Genomic DNA, 27,994 nt, shown 5'->3' with positions numbered 1-27,994 from the left:
TGCAGCCTATCGATTCCGAACAGTGTCGTCGAGGCCCGAGACTCAAAGAGGCGAGAATCCGAACAAAGGAGTGCTAGCGGCCACTAGACATTTTTTTTACTCTTATGTTACCTAGTTGAACACAACCGGTGACCCCGCCGTACAAACGAAGGAAGCACAACTATCGACCCACTATCGACCAAATCTCTGTAATTACACGTCACGCACACAAACTCAACATAAATTCTACGAAACTGGCCACTTAACACCTTCCGATACGCATTTGACACAACGTAGTGATTATATTTTTTTGTTTGACACTTCAATGAAATAATTTAATTTTAAATCGTATCGTAATCGTGCTGTGCAAATTACACAACTTCAAATTGAAGTCTAGGGTTGTCAGAAAATAAATGGGGTAATTTTGCCTGAAAATGAGCAATTTTTTTTTCATTATATTTAGACAAATTTATATTTTATTTTTGATGACAATCATAATATAACTAAGCGAAAAAGGCTGTTTTGTTAATTAAAAGATTTTAAATTGATATTGAAATTTAACTAAAACAAAACTTATTACTAAATTGTAGTACATTTAATATACCAGTCTCCGTCATAATAGCTGCATGCCAAATTTATCATGAAGTACCTAGGTACCTACGTAATTGGTGTACGTACGTTGGACAGATAAAAACGTATGTTTTTATCTGTCCAACATACTTACCATGTTGTCTTCTATGTTTTTTGTAAATGTACATGTTTGTGTGTGCAATAAAGAAATAAATAAATAGGTAATCAAAATCTTACTACATTAATAATATTATTTAGTTATAGTTAGTCCATGATAGGTTGTTTTGGTAGGCACCCACCAAAACAACCTTAGCGACGAACGGAGGACTCGTCACGCGTGATGTGGTCAAAGATGGGACGCTATACGGATAGCTAGAATATTTATCTTTATTTATTAAGGTCAATAAGGTTAAGGGTATTTTTTAAGGTCATAAATGTCAGAAAACACAAGACAAATAAAATATGAACCCATTTTGAATAAATAACTTTGAATTTGGCTTAGAGAAAAAAAAAACCGCTACCCAAGAGCCGCTTTGTGTAATTTGGTAAGAGATCTACGATATAGGGATGTAAACTTGCCCGGTGTATAACACCAAAAGTAGTGAATAGTCTACTAACCCTGCGAGATACGCTAAATAAAATCGCTAACTGGTACATACTTGGATTATTATTAAATATTTTTAGTGAATATATTGCGTTTTTATATTTGACTTTTTAACTTTTTTATTTTTAACTGTCAGGATACGATTATATAGTAAACATGGTGATGGGCACCCTGTTAAGCAGAGATTTTCAATAAGGCCAGAGGCCCTATACTGTAATTAATCAAAATTATGTAAAAACAGAGTAGGTAAATTTTAATACGTTGCAATCGATAAATTATTATGTTCTAGCATAGAACATCCATCGATTTGTAACTATCATAATAAAGACTAATCTAATGAGATCTCATTTTTTAATAATCATCGTGAAAGGGAAAAATAGGGAAAAATAGGAAAATAGGCAAATTTTCATATGTGAATGGTATCATTCCATAACGCACACATACTCATCAACTGACAGTTCCCCTGCTTCATTTGACTTTTCGGAGCATACCATCCTGAGTATTTATTCATCCAAGGTTGAACATTGGAAAACTCCAGTCGGTGTGTTCGATGACGGTGTACAGTATTGTCGATCGATTTAATCGTTTTAGCTTAGATCGCGACAGGTTAGTGGCAATTTGAACAATATTAGCGACGAAAAAATGTTAAATTAATCTTTGGTCGAGTAGGCCAGTGGAATATTCCATTCTCGTTCCGCTAATGGCGGACGCCTAGTGAGTTACAAACTGGAACGTAGGTGAAGTAAGAAATCCTGTTCAGGTTTCGATTGTATCAATATTTTGTCACAATATTTCTTATTGCGTAGGTAGCATAGATATGTAGTAGGTAAGGACCTACCTATTTAGGATTAGGTAGGTAAACCCACCTATGTAATCATAAGCTCTGAAATTGCTAACTAGTCTAGGTCTTGGTCTAGGTACACAAGATAATTTGATACTTACTAGAATAGGCACTTAGGTATTTGAATAACTGCTTACACTAGATGAAAACATGTTTTCTTCTCGTATGTAGGTATTTATCAGCTCGCTCATTTGATTTTTGGACTTGCAAGTGTCGCCTTCCTAATGTAATGAATAAAATTAATGGTTTGAAATATGAAACATACCTACATAGGTATGTCATAACCACTTTTAGAGATAGACAGCTAAGGCGTAAGTTTTAGTACCTAAGTTAAAGTTCAAAGATCGTCAAATTGTTATGTAAGTACTTAGGTACCTACCTATTGAGATAGGTAGAGGTAGTTAGGTAAGTGCGAAATTACAGAAAACTGATGAACTGTCTAAATTATAAAATTACTTTTGAAAAAAAAACAGTTTCGTTAAAATACCTTAGCCCCAGTTTTGCCTTACAATCGTTTACTTACTGAGTTAGGTATAGCTATTTTACTTGTACATTAATTTACGTACCTATTTACGTTCCTAAGTTCCTACATACCTAAGTTAGAAAAGATTCATGGAAAGAATAGATTTTGTTTGGGACTTGAAAAGATGCATTTTGAATCCACATTGAAAGTTGAAATTCCTGGTATTGAATTAAATGGGACAGGTATATAGGGTTGTTGTTCGTGTAAAAGAGCAAGCAAGCTTATAACTCCGCGGCCCGTGTACAAGGGAGAAGGGACAGGGGTCGATAGCCCGTCGCAGTCTCGCAGCCGGCTGAAGTCGGGCGCGGCTCTGCGACTCTTGTCTTGTGTCGGGCGCCCACTCGTCCGCCATTTTGTCGTTCATTTCGTACGTCGCAATTGAGCGAAGGGGACACGGCCGACGGCGCTGGCGCGTTCGTTTTCACATCCTGATTCCAGTCCTGCATTGTTAGAAAATAGAAGCACCCGGAAGAAAATTGTGATATTATTGCATTTTTCTGCAATAAAAGGGTACTTATATAAGTACTCATACTAAAACCTTCACATGCAACGGTTGAATGGCGTTACATATGGAAATTAGTGATTCGACAGAAAGAAAAACTGGAGACAGATTCAATTATTATCGTGCTCAACAAAACTAAAGAGTGGAACTTATGCATTTAAAAGCTGTGATTTGTGTAGTGTTTATTATATTGTGAGTATTTTGATTTGATTTTTGTTACTTTTTTTGTCGTTTACGTATCTACTGATGACTCACCTACTTCATTCTGCATAGAAATTAGATTATCGCTACCATACCACACCCTGCCTACCTATTTTTATAGGAAGGTAGATCTGCGTAGCGTCCCACTGAGTGCTGAGTCACGTTAACCTTTTGTCTTTCTAGAAACTTGAAATTTTAGATGACGTAATATTAAGTATTTTCGTTGAAAACCAAAGATGGCCGATCCACGTTACCCAAAGACCTTACACAATACACTGTTAACTTTACCACGCCAGTTTGTAATAGTGTTGCCATGCGTAAAAAATATTCATGATTCATGCGTTTGTGGTAGATTTTGTAAACCTCCTGTAGGATGTAGTATGTAGGTACCTAAATAAATAAAAACAAGATCTAAATGTTTTAAATAAATGACTTACCTAACGTAAAATATGTAAAGTTTTTAAATACTTAAATTGCGTTAACTTTAAAATTTCGTTAACTCATTAGTCAACGAAATTTTGCTCCATTGAGCAAGTTCTGCATTGTTTTCCTTTTGTTAGTGAGTAAAAAAATGACCGTCTAAGTTTAGATGTTCACACATTCGTTTTTACATAATAATATTTAGGTAGCGTATGTAGGTACCTACTTAATAATAAAATTAGTTTACGGGCATTAGTAAATTTTAACTAGCTTTAGTACTTTCTCCAAGTTAGTGGTCAACTGTTTAGGAATTAATTTTTACTTAGATAAAGTTAATAATATCGTTACTTTACGGATAGGAATTATTTCTTTTTCCATAAGATTCTGTGGTATCCTCAAAATATTTTAATTATTAGCTTATACTTTAATTTTACACATTGATAAATTGGAACCTTCGTTCTCAGTTTTGTTTTGGTCAGCTATTTCTCGAAAATTCTAGTTAGGTACCTACTTACCTCGTCGTTTTTATTTGTGAACGTTAGTTTCAAAATGGCCGAATGGGCTATCGCATTGGGTTTTATGATTTGTGATGGTTGTTTTGTTTATAAATACTGTTTTTTGGGAATGTTATTTAGGTTATTTTGTTTAGAGTTCTACAGGTATCGGTGAAATTAGACAGTTTATTTTGTAGGACTACTTACAACTCGAATAATTTTTAGTGAAGGACGAATGAATTTGATGAATCGCAATATTTTTAAAGCTACATTTTAAAATGAAACATTAGACTTGTAATCCCAGTCGTACCTATGTCGGGAAATTAGAGGAACCTTGCCTGAATGGGTTTGTTTTATACTTCAGGTTACCTACCTAGGTATTATCATCTTTTAATAACATAGTTTTAAATCGAATGTGAAGACTTTGTGATCGATATTACCTCTTTAATATTTTTCTGCAGTTCTTGAGGATCTGCTGAAAATTAGGTTCAATAAAACCGGTTAAGTGCGAGTCGGACGCGCAGACTAAGTACCATCGTTCAAGTAATCTCAAACCAGTATAGGGTGAATGCTCTAAAAGTCGGCACTTGGATTGTGTTACGTTTAAAAATTCATCAACGTGTCAAACGAAGCTATTTCAGTACGTTTTTGTCTTAAAACTTTATACTTTTAAGTTTGTGAGTCAAGTATTAAAACTTGCCTCTTTGTATGAACAAGTATTCTTTTCAAATTATTAAAAAAATATATACGAAATTCTAAGTTCTAACTCTGCCTAAGCTCAGCTCGGCACTAATGTCCCTTTCTCTAACATTTGTGTTTCCAAAGGTGGTGGTATTTTCGTCCTGACTTTGTTTGGGTCAGCAGGACTATAGTCCTACATACTATATAGTATACTAGTATAGTATATTGGGAATAGCCCAAATTCTAAAGTCGGCACCCCCTGCCGACTCCCTACTTGTGATTTTTCTTCCGTGTTACTAAAATTGCAATAAGTTATAACAGTCTTAAGTACGTAAGTCATTGCTAACCAACTGACGCGTGTAAAATAGTAAATTTATAAGAAAGTCAACGATGTATGCATTCGACAATTGACGGACAGCGGTGCAGAACAGTGTTGCAATTATTTTAAAAATTATTTACCCATCGGTGCAAAAAATAACCACCCTGCCTAAGCAGCATCAGTCCACTAATGTCGACAGAAATAAGACGCAGTGCCGACTTTTGGGGGAAGACCGGACATGGAGCATCCACCCTAGTAATAATTTGCAAGTTAATGGCGGACAGGACCATCTCGATGTGATATTATTTGTAACTAATTATTTGGTCCAAATAGCTCATGTTGGTAAAAAATAGCATTTTTCGTGGCAACGGATGGACGTTCACTGTAAGATAAAGGTCTTTGTAGAGATACACACTCGATGGTCTTTTGCAGCTTGTAGGGTGAGCCCTTCGTCTCGTTTTATGTCTTCTATCCCATGTGGTGTGGGATCAACATCGCATTTTACGTGCGGAGTCCCACACTAACACATAACTTTAACTTCCTTGGGTAACCCGACTTAATATGTGCCCTTGCGGTTGCCGTTTACTGCTTCAGCATCTATCCGCTATTTTAGTTAATCTGTTTCTCCTGCGGATCTTCTCTTTTCCGATTTGATCACGTAGAGAAACTCAAAGCATAGCTAGCTTTCATAACATCCCTCGCTGAGTGACTGAGCCTTCTTACTAAGCCAATAGTTAGCAACATGCCTCATGTTTGACTTTGTCTTCCAGCGCTGAAGGATTTTCAACAAAAAGCCACCTCGAAACTTTCTAAGCATTACTCAACCAAACTGGATTCAGACATTTCTCAAAAAAACAGCCTGAATTTCTAGGATTTCCGGTCTAGCTGTAGGCACCGCGAGTTCAACTTAGATTAGCGTTATTAAAAATGTCCGATTTCTTCTTCTTCGTCGTAACACTCTTGGCAGAGCGGTCGTGGTCATCACGAAACAACGTATTTGAGGGCAGATGTTAAACGCCTCACGAGCATTCGCCACTTCTCCCTGCTGGCCGACAGCCTGGTACACTCGTGCAAGGGACCGCCCACAGCAGACTTTGTCTGTCTTTGTCGACTTTGTCGGTCCATCGCATGGGCGACCTTCTTCGCCCTCTGGTGCCCTGCACCTTGCTCTGCACGACAAGACGCTCGATGGAGTTACTCTCACGCCAGGAAAGATGACTGATTTAGGTACGTTTATAAAATGTATTTGTATTTATATTTCTCTTCGATTGACAAGTCTAGAGACTAGAGATTGTCAAGTAGAGACTAGAGATGAATCTGTAAAAGTACGTCATCCTCATAGGATAGCATAGGTTTCTTGCAGTGACTTCCATATGCCACGGTCGTGCGCTGCCTGAATCCATTGCCACTTCAGCTTCACAAGCCGCTGAGTTATGTCTGTAACTTCTTCTGTGGATTTCCTCATTTCTCATTTGATCAAGTAGAGAAATTCCCAGCATAGCTCTTAACATCTCTTTCAATATTATTGTTGCTAACCAGGTTATGGTATTAGTTTCAACTTTCAGTGCAAATGGCTCCCGTACTCGTTCTAGATACATCAACTTAATTCTGATTTACTTTAGGTGCAAAGTATGTCATTGTCATTTATCTTTGTAGATATGAAGCAATTTCGGATGTATAGTGAGTTTGCGTGTGTTATCCTGATAATAATTGATAAAATTACGTCAACCCACTTCGCTGGACCGGGAGCTTATTATGGTAACCGAAGACGGCTCCTTGTTTACATTATGACTTCGATTTCACTGCTAGAAATGAGTTCAGACTTTTGTGTTCCCTGTTTTTTACCCGACTACGGCAAAGCCAAAAAGAAGGTTTATGATTTTAGCAGTCTATGTATGTATGTAGGTTTGTATTTATGTGTGTTCCACCGTAGTGCCGAAACTACTGATTTACAGTCAATCGATTCGCTATTATAGTTCGGGTGACATTATGCTACATTTTAAATACGAAAAAAATTGGCCTGACGGATGTTACATCAAAAAAAGTGGGGGTCTCCAAATTTTTTTTTTGCTATTATACCTATCGAGTGGGATATCAAATGAAAGAGCAGAAAATTGAGTGCATGAATATAAATGTACAATACAATAACATTAAAATATACCAAGCGTTAGAAAAATAACATTTTTCAATTTCCGCGATCGTAGTCGGGTTTTAGTTTTAGAATAGAATAGAATAGAATAGAATAAAATTTATTCGTTGAAACCGACACATAAACATAGTATTACAAATAAATACAAGTTTTCAACTTTATCTTGTTCTTTATTGTCATCTATGCGAAAGGAATAGATTTTTAAATTCAAATATGTAAATAAAATATTGGGCAATTTCTGGATTCGCAAGATTCGCGATAAGGCAGATTCATGATAAGATTCGCTATAAGGCAGTATCTACACTTACCAATATATTTCTGTGGTTTTTGTGGTGAATGTAACAAAAGTGCCCTATATTTCTATATAAGTTTAATAAATATAAATAAATAAATAAAATTTATAGTTACAACTTTTAGTTATATGCGTTTTAAGTAATTAAATATCACTTGCTTTAACGGTGAAGAAAACATGAGGCAACCTGCATGCCTGAGAGTTATTCACAATGTGCTCAAAGGTGTGTGAATCCGCGTTTGGCCAGCGTGGTAGACTATGGCCAAAACCCTTCTCACTCTGGGAGGAGAGCCGTGCTCTGTAGTGAGGCGGCGATGGGTTGATCATGATGATCGAGACACCCGGAGTGCGACAGAGCAAGATCCGGCCTAGCATGCAGTGTGTTCGTTTACACGAAACATTTCGCGCTGTTTTTACCCCCCTTATAACTCTGGTTCGAGCATAGATATGTAGGTTCGAGTGATGATAATCTTGCGTTTGAAATTTGAAGTGTAACTTTTTGATGTTCTTCCGAATCCGAGTGAATCTATCGCTCGTTCGTCCTTATATGTCGTTTCTACTGAGAAGAACCAACAAGAAACTCGTCGGTTGCTCTTTTCAAAAATTCAATTTACTTTAGCAATTGATTCATAAACTTCTGATTTTTGAAACTATAGGCCTACTATAAGTTGTAGGTTACTGACATTGACTATTTTTGTATTTAAATGTCAATTATTTTTTATAATAAACACAAGAAAGTTACACAATAGTTTTTAAAAACTTATTGCTAACATCTTACCTAGTACAATAATAAATCCACGCGGGCGAAGCTGCGGGCATCAGCTAGTAGTCAGCTAGTAGTACAATAATTTTATCATTCTTTAGGCTAACTCGTCTTTATTAACATGCTAGCTGATGCCCGCGACTTCGTCCGCGTGGATTTAGGTTTTTCAAAATCCCGTGGGAACTCTTTGATTTTCCGGGATAAAAAGTAGCCTATGTGCTAATCCAGGATACTATCTATCTCCATTCCGAATTTCAGCCAAATCCGTCCAGTGGTTTTTGCGTGACGGAGTAACGAACATACACACACACTCACACACACACACACACACACATACACACTTTCGCTTTTATAATAGTGTGATGTGATACCATACCTGCGAACACAAACACCGAATATACACCGAAACACCGAAAATTAGATCCTAATTTATATAATTTATCGCTAAAACATAACACTATTGTAATGTGTCTTATTTGCAATTGTAACACACAAAATTTTTAAGCAAAATTATAACAATATTCAGAGTAAACTATTATGCCTACTACGAAAACAACGTTTTATTAAAAATGAGTACAAACTCGACGCCTATTATAAATAGCTTTAAACATGCATTAAATTATTATTTATTATGCACAAACCGGGTAGGTAGAAAGACTGAGCTACGGATTCGACAACGCACTTCGTTCATCGGTCAATACCCGATTGTATTGATACACTGCCATTGACTGTTACGTCTCGGTGCTGTGCGAATTGGGGTCAAAATAGGGCAACATTTTGGAATTTGAAACAAGATTCTGTTTTTTGTAAAATCTTCTATTCCCTTCAATCTTGTGAATGCGTGTACACTGTACAATGTACATGCGTCAAGTCTCGATCTACATTTATCCAGTATTACCTAGTAGTAGTATTTACATAGTCGTTATGGTGAAAATCCAAACTATTTCGTAATAATTGTTAATTTGAGCTTTTGTCAGCAGGCACTTGGTAATTAGGGTTCCGTACCTCAAAAGGAAAAACGGAACCCTTTATAGGATCACTTTGTTGTATGTCTGTCGTGTCTGTCTAGAAACCTATAGGGTACTTCCAGTTGACCTAGAATCATGAAATTTGGCAGGTAGGTAGATCTTATAGCACAAGTACAGAAATAAATTTGAAAACCCCGAATTTGCGGTTAACTACATCATTTAAAAAAATTAAAATGTGTTTTAATTTTCAAAGAACGATAACTATACCAAGTGGGGTATCATATGAAAGGGATGTACCTGTACATTCTAAAACAGATTTTTATTTATTTTTATGTATAATAGTTTATGTGCAGATTTATCGTGCAAAATGTTGGAAAAAATACCTGAGTACGGAGCCCTCAGTGCGCGAGTCTTGATGATTATTATTATTGATGCGGCTGTCCTTTAATCGAGCAGCGGGATACTGTATTATAAGGAGTGTCAAATTGCAGCCTCAAGAATGGATTCGGAGTACGATCGCAAGTTCGAGGAGATGAAGGAGTACATCCCCTTTTTGGAGGGTATGATCGAGAAACTGGAAGAGTCGAACACCGGTTCCAACCCACGACAGGCACAGCTCAACAAGATACGATCGCTGAGGGACCTACTATTGGATAAGAAGAAGAGGTATATATTTTGTGTACATATAATTCAAAATATATAGCAACAGCTATAGTATTGGTACAGTACTACCACTTTTATAAGTTACGCCGATGTATATGCGCATTAATCGTCAAGAATATCTCGGCCAATCACAGCGCGCGTCCGTCTGCTATTGGTTGTTTTCTACGTGCCATGCGTACGCGTGAATTATGAGCGAGAAAGCACGAGTCTCTGTTGTTCTTGTTCTTAAAATCTTAACGTCAAACAATATGGTCTGTTATATTCGGTTTTAGTCGACGTTAGGATGCGCTTTTTGGCACAAATGAATTTTGCCGATACGACTTATACAGGGTGTTTGGTAATTAGTATATAATGACTACACGTACCCATGCTACTTTGATCTGATAAACACAATGCAGAAGTATAATGACGATATAAAATTATAAAAATTTCCATACAATCACACATCGTCATTTTACTTCAGCATTGTGTTTATCAGATCAAAGTAGCATGGGTACGTGTCGTCATTATATACTAATTACCAAACACCCTGTATAAGTGGTAGTAATGTAATGGGGTCCAGTATTGATTTTGAAACAGACTTTTCACGGTTCAATTTACTTTAAGAGCCAGAGAAATATTCTTGTGATTTCTTTTTTACTGGCGATAAGTCAATTCCATCAATGATGGACTTTTTTCAGGCGGTCAAAGAAAAAATATTTCACTGATTATGTCATGGCTCCGTCCTTGATACCTAATGATTCGGACAAATTAAGGTTTCGTATACGTATACGTTGCTGATAGCAGTGTTTATTACCTCATCCCACTATGCTGCGGCTATATTATGGTTAACGTCAATGCCCAACAACGCCTTAAACAACGCGAGAATTTCTGCCGGTAAACAACGCGTTGAATTGAGTAGCCACACTTGATCCGTTAACCTCTATGGTCTAATGCCATTTAATTATTATATAAGTAATTTACATTGGCGTTTAAATATCCCCATTTCAAGATGGACGTTGACGCTGCGAATTGCGATACTGTATATTTTGATGGATGTCAATATTAAACCCCCGACCCAAAAAGAGGGGTGTTATAAGTTTGACGTGTGTATCTGTCTGTGGCATCGTAGCTCCTAAACTAATGAACCGATTTTAATTTAGTTTCTTTTGTTTGAAAAGTGGCTTGATCGAGAGTGTTCTTAGCTATAATCCAAGAAAATCGGTTCAGCCGTTTGAAAGTTTTCAGCTCTTTTCTAGTTACTGTAACCTTCACTTGTCGGGGTGTTATAAATTTTAATTGACACTTGTAATCTATACATATAATAAAATTGTAGAAAAGTGGTGTCTGTACAATGGAAATACATAAAAAAAAAGTAGCAGGGGTTGTTATTATATCGATGCCGAACCCGAAATTGTAATTAATTTTTTTTTGTCTGTTTGTCTGTGTGTTTGTGCACGCTAATATCAGAAACGCTTATTCGATTTAGATACGGTTTTCACTAATATATTGTAGTAAGCTTCACTTAACATTTAGTGTTTATTTCATGTCAATCGGTTCATAAATAAAAAAGTTATGTCAATTTAAAGAATCACGGCGAACATTTTTAACGTACAGAGTACGTACTACACGCCTCGCGCCTGAGCGTCTGTGGCTATATAAAGCGCGCTGATTCCACGCGAACGAAGTCGCGAGCACTGCTAGTTTTATGAATATATTTCATCATTACTGAAGGAAGAAAAAAGAATACAAAGAAAGAGAAGACAATATATCTATAGATAGAATAAATTATATCATCATGACTCCATTCTATTTCCTCTCCCGTACCAACACGTGCGTTCTCATCGACGTGCTCTCGCGTGACGTGCGTGCTCGCGGCGCACACTGACAAAGGTAGGTGTGACCGCTCCAACGCGATAATTCTCGCGTTGAATCTCTTTGATGTGGCAGAATATACCGTCACCTGGGTTATCGGCAAACGCCAAACGGTATTTCTTATTACATCGGTAAGAAAAAGATGCGAATATGTTCTAAAATTTAGTTGCGCTCAGAATAGATACCATTAAATGTTACTTAGTCTTAAAATTGTTGAATATTTGAAAAATTAATGATAATACCTAATCTTAATTTTTTTTTGGTTTTAGGATGAAAATGGAAAATTTACTGAAATGTGAACAAGTATTAATTAATTTGTACGCAAAGGTTAATGAGGTACGTTTATTTCACTAAATGTTTTTGATGCTTTATTTTAGTAATTATAGTGAAAAAAAAACATTTTTCATATCATTTTAGCGCAATGCATTCCCGGGGCCAAAAATTGGATACTTGTCGAAAAAGGAAAATAGTGATTTAAATAAAGTCAGAAGCAAGCTGAAGTCTGTCGTATCCAAATTGCAATCGGAACCTGCTGAAACTTTGCCAGAAATAGCAAGAGCCAGTGAAACTGAGGAAATATGTGTACCTGGTAGTAAGGAACCAGCATTGTTTCAACGTAGACCCAACATGCCGTCCACGCCATCACTTGGCTCTCCAAGCAGAAACAAGGAAATTCCTATAGCCAAAAAGCCCTATACTCGAGTTTTAAGATCACCTGAATCTAATTCTAGTGAACATTATTGGCCCCAAAATACATCTTCAGTACAACCACTTTTTAGTCGACGTTCACCTAAGAAATCACCACGCAAACGTTCACCATCTTATCACAGAAAAGAACGAAAAAAGGCTTTAAAATTGAAATCTAAATATAACCAACCGAAAGACTTAAACATAACATTAAACGTGCCAGAAGATAGCTTAAAATCGTTGAATACAAAAGACATCTTGTCTAGAATAATAAATTGTAGTGATAACGATGTTGACATTGCTACATTGCGTGAACTAAGAACACAAATTCTTGGGGAATTAAAAGATACGGGAACAAATGACGACATATCTGATATAATACTCAAATCGTATAAAAACAAAAAGAATAAAGAATTGAAAGATAAAACAAAACTTGAAACAATAACCAAAAACTCTGAAGTCGAAGAAGGAGAGCTTTCTGATAGTGAAAGTGAAGCTATCGAGAGTATTTACGGTAGTCTAGTTGTTTTAGATAAAAGCAAACCTGTAGCCCAGGGAAGTAAAAGTTTGGATAAAGATAAACCACGGAAAATACAAATATGTCTTGTAATTAACTCTGATAAAACGAAACCCAGTATACAACAAGAGAAGGACAAGGATCCATGTGTTGACACATCAGATTTCGAAACATTTGACATGCATAAAGATCAAAAAAGTAACGAAGTAGTGATACTAGATAAACCAAGTTTTACTAGTGAGCCGAGTCACGATGACAAAGACAACGTTTCCGATGGTAAATTAGCGTGTGATTTAATATCAGACAAAGAAAATACAGACGGGTTAAAACTTCAAATAGAAACTGAAAATCCTGAAAAGGTTAGTATTAGAAAAGAAGAAAATAATGAAGTAAATATTATTTCCCCAAAAATTGAAGAGAATAAAAATAGCTGTGAAAACGAAAGTGCTAAAAATTTGACAGTTGATAAACCTACCTTTTATAAAACTTTAGTGGAACTAGGTCAAGAAGAGATTGAAGATGACAAAGATTCAAAAGAGTATCAAAAATTAGATGAAAGCTCCTCGAAAGATGCCATACCGTTATTATTAGAACCAACGGAACCTGTATCAGAACCATCAAACGAAGTGTCAGAAATTGATATACTTCAAGCTCTAAAAGAAGAGATCCTAAGTGAAACTACAAACGTTTTAAACACTGATACAATAGCTTCCGCGTCAAGCACGCCTCTTTTACATCAGCCAAAAATTACTAAAGTGGCCAATGCTAAGGAAATAGGCCCCAAAAAGAGAATTTCAATTGAAAGCTATAAAGCTAAAGCTCCTGTAACTAAGCCTACTAAAGAAATTAAAAATACTGTTAAAGACGATATTTTGAGAAAACAAAGTCTGAAATTGACGGAAAAAGAATGTGAAAGGTTTAACTTTTTATCTAAATTAACTTTAACAGAAAGCTCTGACGATGAAGATAAATCAAGTTTGTGTTTAGATGATATCTATACTGACTTTGCTCCAAAATCCCCTGATCACGAAGATTTTGCTCCCAAATCGCCTGATCATGAAGATTTTGCTGATACGGGGCTCAAACCACCTGTAATTATTCCGAGTGATCCAGTTCAAGCAACAGTTGTTGGTTCGGAAGCTGACGTCGACATGAGAAAATTATTACCTAATGTTACAGCATATGATCCATCTACTATAAATTTACAGTCGCCCCTTAGTGTGGAACCATCGAAAGCATTTAATACTGAAAAAGAAATGAGTAAAAGTGATGAAAGAGTCGCATCGCCCCTAGTTGATCCAAGGGTGAAGAGAGATAGCACCTCTGCGTCAAATCCGAATACTCACAATTCACAATCAGTTCATGTTGAAAATATACAATCACCATCATCAAATTTCCTTACATCTACTTCTGTTATGCTTAATGTAAACGAGGGACAAACAGCATTAAATGTGAATTCAAATACTAACAGAAATTCAATGGCAACACCCAGTTTAATGAGTTTGAACATTACACCAAATGTGAATATGTCTTCCCATATACCACCTTTGTTACCAAATTTGACTCCTAACAGAACACCAAATGCAGCCCCAAACATGACTCCAACTGTAACCCCAAATATTCCTCCGCTCATGACTCCAAGTAGGACACCACATGTTGCAAGTATGACTCCTAGTAGAGCACCAATTATGGCAAACATGACTCCAAATATGACACCATCCCGCCACGCCTATGACAACGAAGACTATTCTAGTCGTAAACATGTCTATGCACCGATGTTTTATGTTAGTGAATCGCGAGAAAGTATGGACAATTCAAGAGAGAATCAACAAACTCAATGGGATGCACCTGACACTCGGTCACCTTTCTGGGAAGATCGAAATTCCAGAAACAGTTCCTTAAAAAGGGATACCGATTATAGAGAAACTAGAAAAGACATTGATTATAGAGATCAAAATGTGTATTCCATGCAAAGAGATGTTGATTATAGAAGAAGTCACTCCGTGCAGAGAGATATTGACTATAGAGATATTGACTATAGAGATATTGATTATAGAGATATCCGGAAAAATTCTATACACAATAAACATAGTTTTGAAAGAGATTCTGATCGGACACAATGTCCTCCTACACCCAGCCATTCATTCGGAAGACGAGAATGCCCACCAACCCCAACACCATCATTTGGAAGAATCGATAGACCAATGACACCTATTCATCCTTTTGGTAGATCAGATTGTCCATTAACTCCTAGTCATCCCTTCGGTAGGAATGATTCACTTCTTCCTACACCTAATTTTGGTAGATCTGAATATAATCAACATGCATCAAGGTCACAAGATCCAAGATTAAATAGGATTTCTGATTATGACAGTTATCAGTATGGAGATGATGACAGAGAACGTGCGTATTTTTATGAACGACAATTCAACTCTGGCCAGTATCATTCTGATACTCATTTATTTAGGAAGTACAATCGCGAACGCAGTATAGGGAGAAACGAGAGAAACATTTCTGATTATAGAGAACAAGTGCCTCGCCGAGAAGCTAGTCTTAGCCGTTCATTCAATCGGGAAGAGAGGGATTATGGACGTTCATTTAATAGAGAAAATGAAAGTGATCGTTATTTGAGAAATCACAGCAAACGTGGAAGGGGTTATGACTGTAGAAATCATAATGATTCTACAAACTATGATGAAGGCCAACGTCGTGGTCGTGAAAGAAGCATTGGGAGGACGCAAGAGAGAGTCTCAAACCTAATGAAAGAGGTTAAACCTTCAAAATTGGAAAAAGAAAATATGTTACGCGTAAATTCTCACGGTGGACCCTCCTTTACTATTGACACAAGCGTTAATAGTTCATTCCAAGAAATGAATACTAGAGCAAAATCAAATTTCAATTTTGACGCTCGTCGACAACGCGCCTCTAGCGTTGGTCGTACTTTGCTCCCCAAAAGCAAGACTTCAACCCATGAAACAAAATATAAATTTCATGATACCGAGAATAAAATCAGAAATGCTAATAACTTTCGACGTGCTTGTAGTGTCGGACGAGATTTTGACAGTAACAAAAAGCTTAATTTTAAGGATACTAAAGCTGATCTAAGGTCTTTTAAATTTAAATCGGATTTTAGATTTGCTAAAGATAGCACTAAACATGAAGTTAGTCGGGTATCAGCCGAAATTCCTAAAAATGATAACTCTCGTAGTAGACAAATAGCTCCCGAGATCCATGACAAGTCCAATTCAAAGTACTCACCCAGAAAAAACAATAGAGATCCAAGGATGCGTCGGGACAATTCACGTGATAGTAAAGATAGGTGCAGCTCACTAGATTCAAAAGGTTACGGTATTGTCTATTCTAATGATAATATTTCGAAAGGAACAATTTTAGGGTCTGGCTACGGCGTTAAGAATTATAAGATTCCAAAAATTAAACGTCCGCAAGAGTTTATAGAAATAAGAAAAGATGATGATGATGATAAGAATGTGTCTTGCTCCAAAAATGAATTTTTAGATTCTGAAGAAAATGAAAAGCACATTAAATCACAAGCTGAAATAAAAGAACAAAAATTTGAAAATAGTTCAGATGGAAAAAATATTACTGCGTCCCGAAACGTTAAATCAAAAGATATTCAGAACCAAAATAATAATGTTCAAGAAAAAATTATAAATGACAACTGTAAACAGCAAGAAGCCAAAGAAGAGTTCGATGAAACTGAAACTAATGTAAATGAAACCAGTTGCAGTAAGAAAAAGATGACTGTGAATCGTAAACAGAAGAATGCACAAATTATAAAAATCAATGATGTAAAAGAGTTATTGAATAATGATAACACAAAAAAACAGGATGAATCTGAAATGAATATTGTTAACACATCGTCCGATTCAATGGATAATATAGAAAGAAGGGTAACAAGATCCACTCGGAAAAATATGCCTGATGAATCCATATCGTTGGAATTAACGCCAATAAAGAGAAAAAGAACATTGAAAAAACCGATTCTTAAGTCTGATTCTGATTCGGATGACAATGATAAACCAAACAGGGAAGATGCTGACAAGATTTCACAAGCTTCCAATAAGCAGATCTCCTCAGTTGTAGATACACGGAAAGTTTTAGATACTCATATTGCAACGGTAGACATTAAAACTAGTGAAATGAGTACAGTCTGTGAAATAACCAAAGAAAAAGCAGAAGTGAATAACTTATCAGAAATAATAAACTCTGAGAAACAGGAGTCCGATTCAACTAATAAAGAAGAATCAGTTTTAGAAAAAAATAAAGTTGATCTTAAGGATAAACAAATCGAAGATGATTTGGATTGCTTTAGTCTAAGTGATCTTGAAATTTTTCCTGATAATATAACATCAGATACGGATGTTAAAAATATAAATGCTCTTATAGCTGATTTGGACCATGACTTAGATTCATCTAAAAACACTGACGCTAGTAGTAGATTCACAAATGAAATAAATCTTGAAACAATGTTAGAAAACATAACAAGTCCAGGAAAAAGTGACAAAAAAGAAACTGAACATATTTCATCACATGAACAAGATTTAATTCAAACGGACATATCTTATAAAGAAATAGAAATCGGGCATAATAATGTTGCAAAAAGTATTGTTGAACCGGCTGACATCAAGGGAGATAGCTGTAATAGTGAAAAATACGATAAATGGCAGAAAAGTGAAATAAACAATAAAGTGGAGTCAGATAGTGCTGTAATACTAACTCCTAATAAAATTAATTTTCAAGATAGTGAAACTGGGCCAGATTTTTTCGAAAAAGAATGTGAAATATCTAATTCACAATTTTGTGTACCACTAGTTGAGATTAATAAAGTTAATGTAGAAGACACCTGTAGTAACGATGCCATCGTTTCAACTTCAGAAGATGGTAAAAACTTCAAACCGGAAACTGCAGTAAAAAAACACCCGGATAATGAAACAGCTAATAGTCCGTCTACTCCTGACAGTACAATTAACAGCAACGTTGAGGATTTAGAACCAAAAGATGATTTGCCTTTTACTCATGAATCTGGATGTGAAATGAATTCTGATATAACTTCTACACACGTCACTGATGCACCCATTAAAGATTCTTTAGAGGTAATTTCTTCTGATGTTGAGAAATCAAAGAAAGTCAATAAGTTATTGTCTATTTTAAAAGATAAAACTATATGGAAAGAAGTACTGTCTCAATTGGATAATCAGTCGAGTGAAGAAAATAAAAAAATAAAAAATAAAATAGAAAAAATAAGTGAAATTATATCTGACGATGAATCTACGCTTGAAAATAATCTTGTGGTAAAACCAAATGACTTGAAAAGCAATGACCAAAATATTGACGATCATTCCAACAAAAATATCACTGGGGCTCAGGAAGAACTTAATAAAGTTGATTTCGATGCTAAAATTCAAGATTTACAAGAAAATAAAGATTGTTCTAATAAAAATATCTCTGAGGTGCCGTATGATCTTAATAAAGTTGACGTCGATTCAAAAATTCAAGATACACAAAAAAATAAAGAGGTGGAAAATAGTTGTGAAACGTTAAGCGCACAGAAAGAAGAAAATAAAGATACTGAAAAAAGTTGCTCGGTAGAAAATAATCGATCTGATAAAAATGTCTCTGAGGTGCAAAAAGAGCTTGATAAAGTTGACTTCGATTCAAAAATTCAAGATATACAAAATAATAAAGAGATGAAAAGTAGTTTTGGAACATTATACGCACAGAACGAAGAAAAAAAAGGTACTGAAAAAAGTTGTTTGGTAGAAAATACTAGTGCTACAAGCGAAGCTATAAGTGACAGCAATATTATACAAAACACTTCTGAAGGAAGTGTCAGTGCTATAAACAAAGTTATAAGTAATAATTGCAAAATAATTGATTTAGATAATAAGGAGAAAATACCTAGTGATTCAAATAATAGCTCTCTCTTGGAAGAAAATATAACACAAAAAGATATGAAAGAAATCGATGAAACTAAAATTAATGAACTTGCTAACTGTGATGACGTCGACAGAAATCTGCAAAACGAAAAATTAGAAAATGAGAAACCCACTATAACAAAGAAAAAAAGAAGAAGAGGTAAAAAGCGGATCAAGAAGAGAAAGCCAAAACCTACTGAAGAAAAACGCGTAACGCGTTCGGATACAATCAGTTTACAACCAATGGCATTATTAGATAAACCAGTTACAAAAAAACCCTCTAGAGAACTACAAAAGTTGCAGGAAGACATTAGAGAAATGTTTATAAAAGAAGATATTTTGAGCACTACAGGTATACGTATGTGTCGTATAGCTAAATTAGTTGATGAAAAAAAATCTACAGAAGATGTTTTGCCCAATGAAAACACCGAGCCATTAATTGTTCTTGAAAAGTGTAGCGATTTTAATGCGTCCGAAAAATTACCCGATTTAGAAAAAATACGAAAGAAAAAAATAACGAAAACGAAAAACAAAGATCTTGTCGCTAGTAATTTACATAATGAAGCACTAAATACGAATTCGCCCAAGACTGGAACTGCTTTAGTAGTTGATTATAAATGTAAAGCAAAGGAGAAAAAACATAGTAGTTCAGATCCGTATAACTTCGAAACTGATTCTGTAAGTGAATTGAATAATGCTAGTGATAAAAATGACAGTAGCTCGGAATCTGAAAGTGATTCAGTAGATTCAACTAAAAGCTCAACTGAAAGCGCGGAAATAACAGAAATGAAAAAAAAAGTAAAGCGCAGGCGAGGCAGACTGTGGCAATCGGGAGTTATTAAGCCGAAGAATAAGAAAAAGAAATTAGACCAGAAACCAGTTCCTACCACTACAGAAACTATTTCAACTGATGATATTCCTGAATCAGAAACACGCAAAGTACCCGATTTCACTTGTTTCACAGATAAAACCTACTGTTTTAGAAAACATGTTTTGACTTATAACTGCCGAATTTGTTTATATTCTGGTACTGATATAGTTCATCATTACAAAAAAGAACATCCTCACACAGAAGTTCCATTATCTCGACTGAGTTCTGCTGTGGCAAAGGAAGCGATAAAAGAGTCTGAAGATATAAACTTTCAAGGAATTAGTAAAATATCATCAAAAAAATATGTCTGCCGGTTCTGTTCTAAAGAATTTAGTAGAAAAAAGCGGCTTTTGGAAGCATTTTTCTGGCACATTGTAAGTATGCATACTGGTGAATACAAACAGACATGCCCAAAGTGCGTCGACACGCAAATCTGCCCATTGGATATAGATATTCCACCGCCACCAAAAGATGCCAATGGACAACTTTTAGGGTACATTTGCGAAAAATGTAATTACACTCAAATATCTTTAGAAAATTTAAAAACTCATGTTATAGTCTGGCATAACGATGAACAAACTGCGGTGTACGCAATCAATTTGGCGAGTTTATCGAAAAGTGCTATCAATAATCTTCTAAACCGTAGTGAAGGCGTTGAATCAGAAAAGCCGCGATTATTAAGAAGTTCCCGATCAAATCAAAGCATGGCTGAAGTCAGTGATGATGAAAGTGATAGTACCGATGAATCTAGTAAACCATTAAAAAAGAAACCCGGCCGTAAAATAAATGAACCCGTGGTTGAAATGATGAATAAACCTAGTCACATTCAGTCAAAAATTACATTTGAGAGTGATATTACAGATGAAATTTCAAATTATGACACTAGTGAGGCCACCGTTAAAATCGAGTCGGACACAAATGATATACAGGATAGCCAATTTGATGAGTCTCATTCGGAAACGGAAAAACAGACAGATGAGTTGGAGAATATAGAAACTGAGAAGCATAATGAAAAAACTGTCTCGCAGGATATCTTCGATTATTCTCATTTCAAAGTTAAAATAACCGGGTCTGGATCCAAAGAATATGTGTGTTGTATCAATGGTAATGACAACCATTACAAGACTTCTCTTTTGATATCAATGAAAAAACATGTGCAGTTGAAGCATTCAGAGAAATGGGATGGATATTGTTGTCTGTGTAAAGCTATAGTTACCCCTCAAGGAGAACATAAGTTTAAAGATTGCTTGCAACATTTTCTGGATAAACACATGGATAATTTCCCTATCTTAGAAGAAATACCAGTCACACAAGAAGAAATACCAGAAAATGACGAACCTGTTCCTGGCGACGAAGTCCTCGAGGCGGTTACAACAAATAAACCAAAAATTAATGTTCGGCCTCTGTCTGAACTCATATCTGAGCCAAGAGAACCCCAACAAAAAGAAGGTGAAGGTCCTGCTTTGGCAGTCATAGAAAGCGTGATGAGCCTCGGCCGAGTAGAACAGCCACGGCCCAGTCCGTCATATCCAACTCCTGTTACAGCAATTGTTGAAACCTTGAAACAATACAAATATGAAGAATTTCAAGCTGATATTATGTCCAGGAAGCACCTCGTTGTTTTAGAAGCGATGATGTCTCCCACAAAATTGGTACAAGTGTTCAAATGTGCCGGTCGCTTTTGTTCCTTTACAACGGATAGTGCCGAGGATGCACTTTTGCACGCTTCCACGCATATGAAAGTCGGCGGAATCGATTCCCTGAATTGTGTTTATTGCGATTATGATTCGAGTGGTAATGCGATTGATCTGATAACACACGTGTTCAAGCACCACGGTTGCTGCCCCTACGTGTGCGGGATGTGCTTCTACCGCGCGGCTGCCAGTCAGTTAGTTTACGCACATATAAAGAGAGTGCACGATAAGGCTACCGATGTTAACGTCTTAAAGACGACGTTTCAAACTCCCCCTCTCCAGGAAGACAGCATACTGACACGAGAAGCTGCTGTGGCGTATTATCTTTGTTGCGGTAAGTGTGAAAAATTGCTTTTTTAGGGTTCCGTACCTCGAAAAGAAAAAAGGAACCCTTATAGGATCACTTTATCTCTCCCTAAACACTTTTATTTCACCACATATCTGTGTTGTATTCCGGTGCTTTTCACTTGAGTTTGACACTTCACTTTTACAAAAACGGGCTAAGTGCGAGTCAGACTTACGCACCGAGGGTTCCGTACTTGGGTAATTTTTTCCGGTATTTTGCACGATAAATCAAAAACTATTATGCATAAAAACAAATAAAAATCTGTTTTAGAATATACAAGTAAAGCCCATTCATATGATACCCCACTTGGTATAGTTATCTTACTTTGAAAATTGAAACTCATTTTAATTTTTTTTTAATCATGTCATCACAAATTCACGGTTTTCAGATTTATTCCTTTAAATGATTCTAAGTCAACGGGAAGTACCCTATAGGTGTTCTTGACAGACACGACGGACGGACCAACACAGACAGACAGACAACAATGTAATCCTATAAGGGTTCCGTTTTTCCTTTTGAGGTACGGAAGCCTCAAAAAGCAATGTAAGTTTTACCTTTCATTTTAAAGGTTGTGCATTTTGACTCTTTACTTGTTAATATTGAAAGTGTTTTATTAATTTTCAGATCAAAATCCAACAGACGGTCAATGCAAATACCGGACATATACATCCGGGAAATTCTGCGACCATTTACAGGCGCGACATCCTGCTTCCACCGAATTCTTGTGTTTTGTACGTATTTTTGCACATTTTTTTAAAATTCTTATTGGTTTACCAATAGATAATACACATGTAATAAGTTGGTTAAGGAGTTTATTTTCTCAACATAACACAATAAACAATAAAAATGGTTCGTCTATCAATTAACGTAAAATTGATATAATTATACACTGGTTTGAGATTTCTTGTGCGTTGGTACTGAACTCTTCATCTGTTTTTTTTAAATTATGACGTGTTTTTTTCAGATATGTTCAACTTCAGCACCAACGCCTGTTGACTTGGTCAGCCATTTAAAAATTCATGGCTTAAAGCTATACCAATGCCCATGGTGTGTTTTTGGGGCTGAAGATGAAATGGAGTTACTGGAACACGCCTCGGCTCGACATCCTACACGACCACCTAAGGCATACTTGCGGATCATCACTAATAAGGTGGGTACTTTGTTGATTATAAACTGACTGACTGACTGATCTATTAACGCACAGCTCAAATTACTGGACGGATCGGGCAGAAATTTGGCATACAGACAGCTATTATGAAGTCGACATACGTTAAGAAAGGATTACTGAAAATTCAACCCCTAAGGGGGTAAATAGGGTTTGAAATTTATGTAGTCCACGCGGACGTAGTCGCGGGAATAAGCTAGTATAAAATATGTATGGCTCGTGTGTTTGTCGGAGTATGGCCGACTATATGTCTCTAAATCCGCATTTGGCTAGTGAGTGCGGTGGACTTTAGCTTAAACACTTCTCATTCTAAAGAACTCCAGTGACTAGTAGCGGAAGAGTGAAATGATGACGGTAATGTTTAGAGTCCACGCTATCATCTTATTTCTCGGCTTATGTCTAACAATTTTCCTTTGTTTAAAAAAAATATTTGTTTTCAATTACAGGAAGGCACGACCGAACTCAGAGTTTTGCCTTTGGCTCATTTGAATAAATACATCGTACCGGCTGTAGAAATTGGGCCGAACACCCAAAAAGATTTCCCTGTTCGGGAAGCGGAGAGGTCGATAGAGCTAGAAAAACTAATTGGACAAATGATACAATCTGTGGCGATGAGCACTGAAACAAGTGTCAGTGAAAGGGAATCGACAATTCAGCTCGAAGAGTCTCCACAGCCGGATGTGTCTCTGATAGAAAATATGAATGTTTTACAGAACACAGAAACACTATTACCAAGAGTGACCACTCCGGTGCTCCCTGAAAGTCGACTGACGACGATCGATCAGCCTGAGCAGTCTACCCCAATTCTTAAATCTGAAACACCCCAGATAGCCCCAGAAAAGATACCCCAACTTGAACCTGAAATAGTTTGTTTAGATAGTGACGACGAAACTCCCCCTTCAGTGGCAGCAAGCTTACCGGATGTGCCACCCACTCAGACTTCGCCACTTCCGACTCCAGTTGAAAATGAAATGAAGAAAGTGGATTTGACCCAATTATTTGTTTGCGCCAAATGCAACATGATAATTAAATGTGCCTCTGGTTTCGTAAAGCACATTAACGCTTGTTTTTCCAAAACGGCGAACCTCATCCCTTGCGCCCACTGTCCAACGCAGTTACCACGGAAAAGTGTCGTTACACATTATAATTCCCATTGCGATAAAACTAAGCAAACGCCACGGTACTACTGTTACAAATGTTCCGTAGGATTCAATAATATCTCCACGGCCAAGGTGCATCAGGAATCTAAACACCGTATGGCTACGTCTAGCACATCATTGCCGGCATACATCAAAGAAGTGGCCCCCGGTCCGAAAAGTAAACGAAAACGGAGTATACAAAAAGACAAAGCCGCCGAACCACCTGCGAAAGTGACTAGATTCGGACCGCAAGATATCGACAAGCTTCCGATTAACCCTATTTTGGACGATTTCGTCGTTTGTTCCCTGTGTGGATTTAATACGAAAGTGCGACTCAATATGGTGAGGCATCTGCAGCTGCACGCGCAGCAGCAGCCCGTGCCGCAGACCGCGCCCGTCAACCCCGTGCCGCACCTGGAGACCAACGAGATGCACTTCGACAAGATGCTCAACCTCGCCTCGAGTTCCATCGGGCCGCGGCTCGCCGACAAGACCAGCAAGACCGATGCCAACGCGCCCGCCGCGCCCACCGTGGCGCCGGACACCATATCGCGCTACCCGAAGTTCGTGTCCGACAAACAGCGCCTCACGTGCGGTGCCAAGGGCTGCTCGTACATATCCGTCGACGAGACGATGATGAAGTGCCACTGGGAAACGCTGCACAGCGGCACGAACGATTTCCACTGCGTCCATTGCCCCCCATACCAGCAAATAGACAAATCCAATCCCGTGACCGCCATGAGAATCATAACTCATCTAAAAATGCACGACGAGAAGCTGTATGCTTGTTCGTTGTGTTCGTACTATCATCATCGGCGGCAGATTCTAGAGAGACATTTGGCTAACGTGCATAAGGGAGGGCAAGTGTTAGTCGTTAGGGAAGGCAAAGGGGGGGACACTAATGCACCGACCGCGGCGAATGCTAGCTTATTAAAAACTTCGGCACCCACGATGGATTTGAAGCCGTGGCAATGCGGTCTGTGTCAATTGAAGAGTTTACTTCGTCAAGATGTAGTAGACCATTGTGCTAAAGCACATAATTCGAAGATGCAATACAAGTGCGCGTATTGTGCCTTCAGAACTTCTAACCCCGAGAACATAATTAAACATCAAGCTAAGTCCCATGTCGGCAAGCCAGAAGAGATTTTCTATTTCTACTACCGGGAAGGCTCCGTACCGGATGAGCCCGACGGAACTACTCGATGGCAAAAACAATCTAAGAACGCACTTCCGTCAGAGCCAAAGGTTAAATCCGAAGATCCCAGTGAAATACCGCCCCCTTCAGCACCGAAGTCACACAGTCTTCTACGAAAACTCGCGACAGCTGTAGATCTTAATCTGGTTAAAAAAGAGGTTGATCCAGCCCAAGAGACGATAGAAGATTTATGCAAGGAATTCGGAGCATTTTGTGAGCCAAATGGACTTAAATACAAGTGTTCACTGTGTAGTCATGTAATGGAAGACAGTTTAGAGGCTATGCAATCACATCTTTACGAGGAACTGAAATACAGAAAGTAAGTAGATTCTAAATGGGCAATGTTAACATTTAAAAATCCCAAACTTACCTGAAAATAATGATCCTCTAATAATTTTGTTTTATGTAGGTATACTATATTTTTGCTTTTATAATATCATATGAATGTGCTCAGTTAAAAAAATATTTATTGTACCTTTTAGGTGGGGTTGCAGTATATGTTCCTACAAAGCATTCCATAAGGAAGGCTTGAGTGAGCACATGCAAACAGAACATAGGCAAAATCGAGATCCGATTGCATTGCCTGTTGACAGTCGAGTAGAAACTTGGGTAGCTAAGTTATTAGAACACCAAACGACTTTAATAGACAAATATAAAGAAAACTTAGCCAAGCAGAAAGCGGAGATCTTAAGAACTAATCCTGGACCTTCCACGTCGAAGCCTCAACACGAACAAGTTAAAGAAAGCTCAAATACTGTAGGTGCCACCAATAAGCCAGATGACGCAGAACTGGAGAAGATTTTTGGGCACTTTGGTGCATCCTCAAACTTGTCATTCTGCTGTCCTAAGTGCAGTTCTTCCTTCAAAGAAGAAGATCTCATGCACACCCATTTGGAGAGCGAACTTAATAAAATAAGGTAAGTACTAAAAACTACGACTATGCGATTTGATTCTTGTAACATCTTTTGATCAGCGAATTTGTCCATTGCTAAGAAGTGACAGAAAAATCTGTTTTTAAGTCAGACGAACAAATCACGACGCTATATAACTTTGTTAAATATATAAATAACAAAAAAATATAACCGAGTAATTATTAGCAATGGCGTTGCAAATCTATATTTGCTTGTTAATTAGGCTCTGTGCTAAAGTTTATAACTAAATGGAAGCGATTCGATTTTTTTTCCAGGTGGTTTTGCAGCAACTGTGCGACGAAATTCCAAACGTATCACGAAGCGCAGTTCCACAGCAGGAGTGTTCACAGCGGACAAGGCGCCCGACCCGTCGAGGCTACCAGAGATCCCACAGTCCGAGCAGCTTGGATAGACGCTGTTATTCGAACGCAGAAACAGAGCATGGACATTGTTCCCGTTCAAACAAATACAGAGAAAACTTTCAATCAAATAGAAGACTTGTCTGATCCAGCGGAAAACTCATTACTAGTCGTCCGTTACGAGAAGACAATACCGACACCCGAAGAAGAGATGGCACGCAGAACACCAGCTTCCACCGTAGACAGTGACGACGAGAAGCTAGTAATCGATGAACCACTGGAAAGCAGAAAATCTAAATGTGTACAAAAGTGCCCTTACTGCACCTACGCCACCGGTTACGAGAAAATGATGCGCGATCACTTGCTGCGACACTACGGCTTGAAACAGTTCAATTGCCCGTATTGTGACTTAAATGGGACCCGTAGAACTATAGAAAAACACCAGAAACTGTACCACTCAACGAGGCCATTAAACTTAGTGCCTGCAACCATCCCGAGTGAGTCGCCCCGCGAATATAACAAAAAGTTTTCCAATCCCTCCAATGATGCTACTCCAGTCAAAGTCGTGTGCTTAGTTTGCCGAAATGTTTTCACAGAAGCCGACGCACTGAACCATATACATGATAAAATTCTAACTACGTTCGGCAAAAAGGGTGAAGTTGTAGTACAGTGTTGTATGTGCAGCACGCTTCATAAAGACGACAACGCTTATTTGAGACACCATAAATCGATTCACCCAGAGCTCGGAATCAATTACGTGTACACTAAATTGAACACAGTGTTTGCTGAATCCAAAGAGATGCTTTACGCTTGCGAAAGTTGCCCTCAAAAATTCTCGCAATTGAAAGATATGAAAGCTCACGCCGACGCGAACCACCAATCAGAGTTGAAATACAAGTTAGTTCCTAAACACCCGATCATAAATTTGGACGATTACGAAGAAGGGCAGGATTCGTCGAAACGCAAAAGCGACGACGATTCAATTTTACCGCCTTGTAAAAGAACTGCGAGAAAATCCACGACCAAATTGCCTCACACTAGAATCGCGCGGAAATCTACGACGAAACTACCTTTTAATGTGCGTTGTGAAACCGAAGAGTTCTCGTACTATGGAGCGAAGCCTTCGACTGAGGGGTTAGACAGGGTGGTTACTATGATGCCGTTCTGTAACAAATTAGTGGCGTTCACGTACAGCAGTTTGAAAGATATGATAAACATTGATCCTGCTGTGGTGGTCGACAAGATAAATAACCCCCTATAGGTTCCTCAAGTGAAATAAGATTGGGTTGTTTAATTTTGAATGTGTAGGTCTTCCATAATCTGATTACGGTCGGATCGACACGTACTTATT

General features: G+C 37.4%; 1 protein-coding gene across 4 annotated transcripts; it reads left to right on the top strand.

The window, feature by feature from the left end:
* On the top strand, positions 1 to 27,978 carry LOC123871270. 4 transcript variants are annotated; one of them, XM_045914974.1, is made up of 11 exons: positions 1 to 114; positions 1,670 to 1,759; positions 9,798 to 9,972; positions 12,093 to 12,159; positions 12,241 to 18,436; positions 18,527 to 21,862; positions 22,499 to 22,605; positions 22,839 to 23,024; positions 23,486 to 25,692; positions 25,856 to 26,290; positions 26,560 to 27,978. In XM_045914974.1, exons 3-11 carry the CDS (start codon positions 9,806 to 9,808, stop codon positions 27,902 to 27,904), a joined length of 14,046 nt encoding a protein of 4,681 aa, XP_045770930.1. In that variant the 5' UTR covers positions 1 to 114; positions 1,670 to 1,759; positions 9,798 to 9,805; the 3' UTR covers positions 27,905 to 27,978. The 4 variants fall into 4 exon arrangements, with proteins under 4 accessions (XP_045770930.1, XP_045770929.1, XP_045770927.1 ...); XM_045914973.1 differs by having other exon boundaries at positions 2 to 114; positions 12,241 to 15,040; positions 15,071 to 21,862; XM_045914971.1 differs by having other exon boundaries at positions 2 to 114; positions 12,241 to 21,862.
* The last annotated feature ends 16 nt before the right edge of the window (positions 27,979 to 27,994 follow it).

The sequence above is a fragment of the Maniola jurtina genome, chromosome 13, assembly GCF_905333055.1.
Source record: "Maniola jurtina chromosome 13, ilManJurt1.1, whole genome shotgun sequence".
NCBI classification, from domain to species: Eukaryota; Metazoa; Arthropoda; class Insecta; order Lepidoptera; family Nymphalidae; genus Maniola; species Maniola jurtina.
The sequence above is the reverse complement of the archived record's forward strand: the minus strand, read 5'-3'. Positions and strand labels throughout refer to the sequence as shown.

Bases quoted from the DNA above. Each gene is read 5' to 3' on its own strand.
- LOC123871270 (XM_045914971.1), top strand. From the start codon at position 9,806: ATGGATTCGGAGTACGATCGCAAGTTCGAGGAGATGAAGGAGTACATC. The intron at 22,606-22,838 runs GTACGTATTTTT...TGTTTTTTTCAG, and splicing joins CCACCGAATTCTTGTGTTTT to ATATGTTCAACTTCAGCACC. The intron at 26,291-26,559 runs GTAAGTACTAAA...TTTTTTTTCCAG, and splicing joins AGCGAACTTAATAAAATAAG to GTGGTTTTGCAGCAACTGTG.